The sequence below is a fragment of the Mobula birostris genome, chromosome 23 (genome assembly GCF_030028105.1).
Source record: "Mobula birostris isolate sMobBir1 chromosome 23, sMobBir1.hap1, whole genome shotgun sequence".
NCBI lineage: Eukaryota > Metazoa > Chordata > Chondrichthyes > Myliobatiformes > Myliobatidae > Mobula > Mobula birostris.
This window is the reverse complement of record NC_092392.1, coordinates 53,513,104-53,522,792: the sequence shown is the minus strand read 5'-3', so window position 1 is coordinate 53,522,792 and position 9,689 is coordinate 53,513,104. Positions and strand designations below refer to the sequence as shown.

General features: G+C 39.2%; 1 protein-coding gene across 1 annotated transcript; it reads right to left on the bottom strand.

The window, feature by feature from the left end:
- Positions 1–253: 253 nt before the first annotated feature.
- Positions 254–7,356, bottom strand: kiss2 (kisspeptin 2). Its single transcript, XM_072241184.1, has 3 exons — positions 7,192–7,356; positions 6,815–6,917; positions 254–1,000 (listed from the first exon to the last, which is right to left on the bottom strand). Exons 1-3 carry the CDS (start codon positions 7,195–7,197, stop codon positions 684–686), a joined length of 426 nt encoding a protein of 141 aa, XP_072097285.1. The 5' UTR covers positions 7,198–7,356; the 3' UTR covers positions 254–683.
- Positions 7,357–9,689: the final 2,333 nt, after the last annotated feature.

Here is a 9,689-nt window from a genome sequence, read left to right as displayed (position 1 = left end):
TAGCTGTAGCGTGTCACGGTATGTTGTTAACCTATGAAGGAATAGACGTCTCTTGGTACTAAGGAATTATCCGACCATGTCTATAAATGTCTATGTATCTTTGAGGCATTATCGCGCTACCCAGTTTACTGGAGTGCAAGTTGCCTTATTCGACTTCCAGTCATTAATTGAAGTTTAAAACTTTATCTTGAGCGGGTAATTAATGGGCACCATTTTTGAACTTTCAAAACTAATACATATACCAACAAATTCATTGTCATATCCTTGCTCCATACGTATACTGGAGCGGAAATTGAATTCTTTATTTGATGTATAACCAGTTGAAAACTGACATAGACCAACAATACACAGAGAAATAGATCTAGAAGTGAGATCAGTGTCTTTGATATTCTAGTCGACCTCAAGTTCATTCAACACTCGGGTCTACTAAAATTACAAACTAATCCATTTCTGCTACGTTTATTGTGTACCTGGACAGAATTAACTCGCGTTACATTACACATGACATACAAAAGTAATGCAACTCTGCTGGAATTATCAAAGTATCATTGGAAAGACGCAGATAACAGCAAGTCACTTCTGGTCTCCATGGATACTGCAGTTTTACATCGCATTAACTGAAACGGGGGTGGGGAGGGGTACAGCATTCAACAAGCCTATAATAGAAATCTAGCGCAGACTGTTCAGCAGTTGCTCTGAAGGACCCGACATGCCGGTTTCTTGTGTTTCCAAAGATAAGGGAGCTTGTTCCCGTTTACCGCCAACGTTTTCCAGGCCATTGAGCCGGCGTCGCCTCTCTTCCCGAACCGAAGTCCAAACGGGTTGAAGTTAAATTTACTCCTTTGGAATCGCAGTTTGCAGGAAATCTGACTCTCCAGGTCGCTTTCCTGGAGGAAGTAGCACATGCTGGACTGTTCAGATGAGTTCTGGCCATCTAAATTCCGAGCCAGGACGAGGGAGTTGCCGGGAAATTCGGACTCGGGGGCCGGGTATATTGAATCTGCAACAGGAGTAAAAAGTTGTTCAGAAAGGGTAGAAGGGAGAAAAAAATAAAATAACGAACGTTGCAAACATCCATCGGGTCAGGCAGCGTCCGTAGAGAAAAAAATCCAAGTCACTATTTTAGGGTAAAGAGTCGTTGTTTCAGAACTGGGAAAGAGAGAAAAAGAAGACAGTTTTAAATTTAAAAGAAAACGTGAGGTGGATCTTTGATCTGAAGTCTTAACCCTTTTGGTCTTGTCACAATCTGCCCTATGTTTTAAAAGTTTATGTTGAATTTTATTTCAGATAGCCTGCATTTGCAATTACTTTGGTTTTCAAACGTTGGAAAGTGGCCATTATTGTGCAGTTCATTTTGATTCCAATGCGACCTGACACAAGTATATAAAATTACAAGTAGCATAGGTAGGGTCGATAGAGTCTTAATCCCAGGGTGGAAATGTCCAATCCTAGAGCACATAGTTTTATGGCCGGGGGTGGGGGATGATTTAAAGATATGGGCAATGCAAGTATTTTTGGGTGGCTACTGCACAGAATGCACTGCTGGGGAGCTGGTGGGAGCAGAAATGATAGCAATATTTGAGGCGTTTAGACAGGCCCATGAACAGGCAGAGGACCAAAGGTTATTGACCATTAGATTAGATTAGATTCCACTTTATTGTCATTGTGTCGAGTACAGATACAAAGCCAATGAAATGCATTTAGCATCTGACCAGAAATGCAAAGAATAGTGTTACTTACAAAATAACTGTGAATAAAAGTAAGTGCTACAGCACACAAATATAAAAGTACTGAGACAGTACAATATGGGTGCAATACTGCTTAGCGCTGTGATGAGAGGTTCAGCAGGGTCACAGACTCAGGGAAGAAGCTCTTCCTGTGCCTGCTGGTGCAGGAGCGGAGGCTCCTGTAGTGCCTACCGGTTGGGAGGAGAGTAAAAAGTCCATGGTTAGGGTGAGATGCATCCTTGATAATGCTTTTCGCCCTGCCCAGGCAGCGTTTATGGTAGATGTTCTCAATGGTGGGCAATTGGGTGCCGATAATCCGCTGTAGGCTGATAGAATTAGTTAGATTGGTCATGTCATCATCTCATGTTAGACCACAGGGCCTGTTATTGTGCTGTATTGTTCTATGTTTCTGTTCTAGTTAAATGTTGTCCCAAAACTGCCTAGATTGCTAGGTACTTATAAAAGTATCAAATGGTGATACAGTGAAATCCGAATTGAAGTGGGGAAATAATGCTGATTAGGATGAATCTAGAGTTTCTTTGGATCTAATTGTTTTACAATGCAAAATCACATTGATAGCTAAAAATAAATATTTTTTCTTTATTTTTCTTCTGAACCAAAACTATGTGAACAGATCAACTTTCATTTCAAATGAGGAATTTTTGAAAGGACGTAAGAAGCCGCAGGGAGTACTGCATTCACAGCCCAGTACTCCTCCCCATTATCTGAAGTATATTTAGTAAACACTGTGTCAGCAAGGTAACATCCATCATCAAACACCTCCTCCATCTGGGCCATGGCATCTTTTCGACACTACTGTCAGACAGAAACTTGAAGTCCCACCCCTCCATGTTCAAGAATAGCTACCTCTGTTCAAACCTTTGGTTCTTGAACCAATCCACACAATGTTAATCACTTCATTTGGCAACACCGTGACCTCTTTGACCACTGCACTAAAATGGACTTTTCTTTTTGGTCCTAACTGTTTTCATGCTGTGTTCTAACTGTGTTTGTGTTTATTGTGAATGCCCACAAGGAAATAAATCTCTGTGTAGTATATAGTGACATATATGTATTTTGATTATAAATTTACTTTGAACTTCACCCTTTCTCAAATAATTTATGCTTTTCCTCCTGTGAATGCTGTGTCTCTAATACTACAGTATATCTAATGCCATGCTGCTGCAATTATTTTGTCATTGCCCCTGTGCACGCATGTACTTGTGCATTTGACAATAAACTTGACTTTGACTTCAAGATCACTGCAAACAGCAATTTTATCATGGAGATGAAGGAACATTTATAAGGCAGCATATCCCACCCTTGCACCTTCAACATCATTGATCATCTTTGCTGAATGTTCTTTGATACAACATAACATAAAACAATTATTCTCGCCTTTAGAAAATGTTGCCCAGCATCAGTGGTGCGTGGAGTGATAGAGTAATAACAAGAAATGGGGAGAGTGTCAAACTTCTCCAACCTATTATGTGAATGTGCTCTTTGATAGCATTCTTGAATGATCTAGAACCAAAGATAAATTATATTGACTATCTGGAATCCAAATATCATTCGCAGAGCATGGAGTTTTTTTTTAACCCTTCAAGCTCGTTTTCCCATTGAATGCGTCTATGGGTGACTAGTGCCTAACTTCAAAACCATTTATTTCTTTTCCACTAATAATTTTGTTTAACATTTAATTTAACCTAATGTGCCATTTCCATAGAGGGAATTTCATAGTGTAGCAGTTAGTGTAACACTATTACAGCAGCAGTGACCCAGGTTCAATTCCCACCGCTGTCTGTAAGGTCTTCGTACATTCTCCCCGTGAACGCACATGGTCCTTATCTGGATGTTCCCGTTTCCTCCCACATTACAAAGACATATGGGTTTGGAGGTTAATTGGTCAAGTGTTGATGTGGGCTCGGTGTGCTGGAAGAGCCTGTTACTGTGCTGTATCTTTAAATAAAATAGAAATAAATACAGTTGGCATTGAGACCTGTTCATAACCTTGCTTCTCAAAAGACTGGTTCCAGTATTTAGAAATGTCCTTAGCCCAATACTTCCTGCAATATTGATTTACCTGAATGTGGGCATCATTGGCAAGATCAATAGTTTCTGCCCATCCCTAGCATCTCTGGTTGCCTTCAGAAGGCATTTAAATGTCAAACCTTTTGCTGTAGGAATCACATAAAGGTCTGACTGAAAGTAGCAGTATTTCTTCTCTTTAAGGACATGAGTAACAACAAATTAATGGTAGTTTCACGTTCACCATTGGTAATAGTTTTTGTTTTAAAGTCCAGATTATTAACTACACTCAAATGCTGCTATGGTTGGAGTGAACTCAGGCTCAGCTGTAAAACTGGAATACCAGTTGTGTAATAGTTTAACTATTGCATCATTGGCCTACTCATTGGCAGTAGCAGCTTCTTTCAGTCACTTCCCATTATTATTTTAAGCTTTGATCAGTTTAAATGAACACTTAATTTCTAGGAAGTCCACTTGGTTAGTCTAATCACTCTTCATATCTGCATCCATAGAGGTCAGATATTATCCTGGAAATTCTTCACTGCACTCCCTCTAAGGCCAATATATCCTTTCTAAGGTATACTTAACAGAATTACTCACAGTACACATGTGATCCAATCTGCACTTTGTACAGCTGATGTATAAATTCTATCTGCTAGTATTCTACTCTTCCAGATATAAAGGTCAGTATGTTATTTGCCACTTTGCTTCTAGTTCTTCATGATATTGGAGGTATTGATATGTATATTTCTTTAAGACAGTGTCTGTCCATCATCAAGGATCCCCACCACCCAGGTCATGCTCTCTCCTCACGGTTGCCATCAGGAAGAATGTACAGGAACATCAGGACTCACACCATCAGGTTCAGGAATAATTATTACCCCTCAGCCATCAGGCTCTTGAACCAAAGGGGATAACTTCACTCAACTTCACTTGTCCCATCATTGTAATGTTCCCACAACTTATGGACTCACTTTCAAGGGCTCTTCATCTCATGTTCTCAATATTTATTATTTATTTATTTGTTTATTTATTTTTTATTATTTCTTTATTTTTGTATTTGCACAGTTTGCCGTCTTCTGCACTTTGGTTGAATACCCAAGTTGGTGTAGTCTTTTATTGATTATATTATGGCTATTATTCTATCATAGATTTATTGAATATGCCCACAGGAAAACTAATCTCAGGGTTGTATACATGGTTTATATGTACTTTGATAATAAATTTACTCCCAATTTTGAACTTTGTAAACAGCTCACTACGTAAGCTCTTTGCTCCAATCTTAAAGAATCATAGAATTTACTGTTATTTCTTTCTATTTCTTTTCTTTCTTTTGCACACTTAAGGATGCCACTTACATTCAGTGTTCCCTCTAAGGTAGGGGGGTATGTGTAAGTGTGTGTACGCACACACGTCTTCTGCTACTAGCACACAAAGGAATTTAAACTTCGCTCAAAAGGTTGTCACCCCCCTATCTTGATGGCATATTAAGTATATTTCACAATCGTACACAATCACATTTCCCCTTCTGGATTCTGATGTAGATGGTGTTGACAACATAGAATTTGTGACGATTTGTCTGCAGAATTTAAAACTGTCTTATTTATATTGTTTTTGTTGAAGAAATTATTCAGTGTGTACATGCTTCACTGGCCAAAAATTGCACAGCACAAGATTTTTGTACACACTGATCATTACAAATTAGAGGGAACATTGCTTACATTGTTTGTCTTTGTTTAACAAACTTCATTATCTGGCTTTGCACCCAACATTCAAGACATACACTGGTGTAGTGAATGCATCAGACCTCAGTACTGGTCGTTTAAGGTGAACCATTGGTCACGGGCAACTAGTTAGTGAACCTGATCCATGTCCCTCGTCATTGTGTCCTCCTGTTAAACCAGTTTTCAAACTGGATCAATAATATGTCTTAATTCAACATTGGCTATTATAAGGTCTTATTAAATGCCTCCTGGAAATCCAAATCAATAATACTCCTTACCCACAGATTAGTTTTCACCTCAGGTTTAAAAACATTCAACAAGTGCATTAAGCACAACCTACACTCTCTAATTCCTCCAGATCGGATGAAATATTTCAGTGTTCAGACACTCCTTGCTAAATTATAGATGTTGATTACTTTTCAGCAGCAGACGTTTGGGAACTTCTTTGTTTTCCTCCTCTCACCTTTCATAGTTTACTGCCTGCAGTTTTTCAATTGGAAGCAATGGTTCCACTGTTGAAAAAAGACTTGGGAAGATAATAGGAATCTACTTCTATCATGTCTTTTAATCCCTAGAGCACTTACTACTTGTCTTTGCTATTGCTTAATCTATTTAATTTTTAATTTGCAAAAATGACAATTTTGAAGAGGCTCTTTCACTGTTCCAATAGTCCTTTGCTTGGGATGGTTACTATGTTCAATCTATTGCAAATACTGGTGCAACCTAAGTATTCAACAAAATTCTTAATGTTTGTTAAAACGTTACTGTTAATCATTTTAAGGTCCTCTCTTAACCTCCCTCTTATCCCCAAACTTAATTTTAGAGCTTGTTGTATGTGGATTTTGACATTGATTGTAAATTGCTTTCCACACCTAATTTTGCAGTTCTTATTGTTACTTTAATCTAGCAAATTGTTAACTCAGATAACTGAATAGGGATCTGGTTGACTTAGTTTTCACCAAGAATATGTTGTAGTAATTATCTTCTTTTTCTTTCCAGTGCCAGCTTTTTTTTTGTATTTTAGCTTGAAATTTCGAGGAAACAATGTTGCCCGAGGTAGTTGCTTCGACCAGAATCAAGTTTTACTAATTGTTATATTACTGAGCACCCTAGAACAGTAATTAGATTTTACAGAACCATGATGAGAATTAGAAAAAATTATAACTACTCCGTTCTGTGGCAGGTATGAACATTCCGGTCTCGATTGTCTTTACAACACAAATATATAGTTTGCAAACTAACTGAAGACACTATTACGTTATATTTTGACTACTTTTATCCTTACCCAACTAACGAATATAATTTATCGACTACTAAACAGCTTGTTACACTTACCCACGGAAACAAATTTATCATCGGAGACCGGTTTCCCAAAGTATCCATTTTGGCAATGTACTATGACAGCCGCGAACAACAGCAGCCTGATCATGTCACGAATCTGCTCAGAGAGGATAAAACACAAAACACACTGATATCGGTCCTTCTGAACAGAAGCAACTCGTTAAAATTTCTGGTTGGAAGACAGGTAAGGACACGTCTCTCAATGCTAAGGTGCTTCAAATGACTGAACAACACAACGCATCCCTGGCTGGTTGCCGTCAACAAACTAAATTCTAATCTGAATGAAAATCATTTAAGTTCTTCCTGCTTGAAGACAAAATAGTTGGCACTTTTCACAAACTATCAAAAAACACATCTACACTTCATCTTACCTGCATTTTGATAAGGAGGGAGCCACGAGGCAAAATCGAAAATTGTCCCCACAGCTGTAAGAAGGCTGGTGTTGGTTCGAGGCTGCTCGGACGGCGTGGGAGCTGTCCCTTGGCAGAGATGCTGAAAAGGGACTCCAAACTCTCGGAGGAACTCCAAAATGGTCGAACCTGTCACCGAGTGGAGTTCCACATGCAAGACGCTTTTATTCCCGTTCACGTTTGAAACCCAGTCGTCATATCCCCACCTACTGATGTACGTCTATTTAAATGTAAATAGAATACCTGTTGAAACCCCCTATTACTAATTCTATTTCTTGTAACTAGAGGTTAGAAGTTACTTAGTGCGCATTGCTTGATCCGGACGTTTTTGTGATTATTTATTACGAAAGAATCAATAAATGGCAAAAGTATGATATGGAGTGACGGTGGACGTCAACTTTCGCGCTGGTTTCATATTGCCATTGAATCGGTTCTTCTCCAACAATGCCGTGGTTTTTTTCACTAAACGTGTGGAGAATCGGGTTGATCTGCTGCTATCAATGCTCCCCCTTACACAAATCACACTCCCATCACGGTTTACTCATTACCATTTACTAGAGTAGTGCAGAAGACTATTTGGCCCATCTTTGTGACTAGGACGGCACGGTAGCGTAGTGGATAGCGCAACGCTTTACAGTACCAGCGAACCGGGTTCAATACCCGCCGCTGTCTGTAAGAAGCGCCGCGTGGGTTTCCTCTGGGTGCTCCGATTTCCTCCCACAGTCCAAAGACGTATCGGTTGATAGGTAAATTGGTCACTGTAAGTTGTCCTGTGATTAGGCTAGGGTTAAATCGCGGGTTGCTCGAAGGACTGGAAGGGCTTATTTCACACTGTATTTTCGACTAGTATTTATGACAGACTTCCAGCTACTGTAGTTTCTCTTGTCATTTTCTGTGTCTAAATGGTTACTCCGTTCAAATAAAAAAAAATCTTGAAATAATTCTGCTCAAACATCTACCGTTAAATTTTGGCCGAAGTATATAAACATATATAAAACCCATTCTTGTTTCAGATACTCTGACCGGTTGCCGTTTCTTCTGATTTACTAGTGGGTTGACTTTGTTCTGGAGTCTTCGTGAAAGACGCTTTTGCGGTTCTCTGGAAAATCTGTCTATTTCAGCTACTGAAATTAAAAAAACACAATTACTAGATTAAAAACCGCACCCTCCCCCGTCAATATACTTCCGTCTTTAGATTCACGCATCTCGCACAGTTACATAATGTTTCAATGCATGCAATCCTGTCCACACTCCAAAGAACAAGCTCTTTTAAAAAAATAAAAATAACCAGATTACAGCCTGCCAACAACAAAAAAAATGTGAAAAAGGGTAAACATTTTAATCACTTTTCAAAATGGATTTTGCTTGATTCTAACTAAAGGATGTAGAAATCATGGGCGCCTGTCTCCCCAGCATCGAGGACTCCTTCAAAAGGCGATGCATGAAAAAGGCGGCATCCATCGCCCTCTTCTAATTGCTAGCATCAACAAGAAAGTATAAGAGCCTGAAGACGCTCACTCAACGCTTCAGGAACAGATCCTTCCCTCCGCCCTCGGATTTCTGAATGAATCCTTGTCACCACCTCACTAATTTTGCTCCTTTTTCTCAGTACTTACTTCATTTATACATATATATATATGTGTGTGTGTGTGTGTGTGTGTGTATATGTATGTATGTATTGTGCATGTCTGCTCCCGCAACACAACAGATACAGCCACGGAGTTTAAGAGTCATTTGAACAGATAGTAAAATAGGAAAGACATAGAACAGAGGACCCCCAACCTCTTTATGCCATGGACCCCTACCACCAACTGAGAAATCTGTGGTCGGGAACCCCTGGCACAGAGGGATGTGGACCTAATGCAGACAAATTGGATTAATACAGACAGGCATCAATATTGGACTGGGTCAAAAGGGACTATTTCTGTGCTCTATGATTTTTGCCATAGTAAACAGGGAGTGGTTGATACCTGGATCTCTCTGCTGAAGCAAGTGGTAGAGTCAGATACAGACACTATGTTCAAGAGACATTTAGACAAGCATTTAAATAGGCAAAACAGAAGCATATAGACCTAATGTGGGCAATGACCAAAAAGACCGTTACAGACATGGGCAAAAGGGCCTATTTCTGTTCTCTCTGACTGGCAATTAATTTGGTCTGATCAGTTCCTAAAGGACAACAAATTGCCTCATAATTCTTTAGCAGAGAGTTGTAGGTTCTTGATGAGTAAGATTGTCAAAGGTTATGGAAAGAAGCCAGGAGAATGGGATTGAAAGAGGCCATAAATCAGCAATGATGGAATGACAGAGCAGACTCATTTTTCTAGTCACCCACTAGTTAAAAAGGTCTCAGACTGTTACCTTTTAAGTCATAGAGATATAGTGAAATTTACAAGACTTATGTTGGGGCATTGTGGGTTAAATTATTATTTAAAGATAATAGGAAAACATCCTACTGG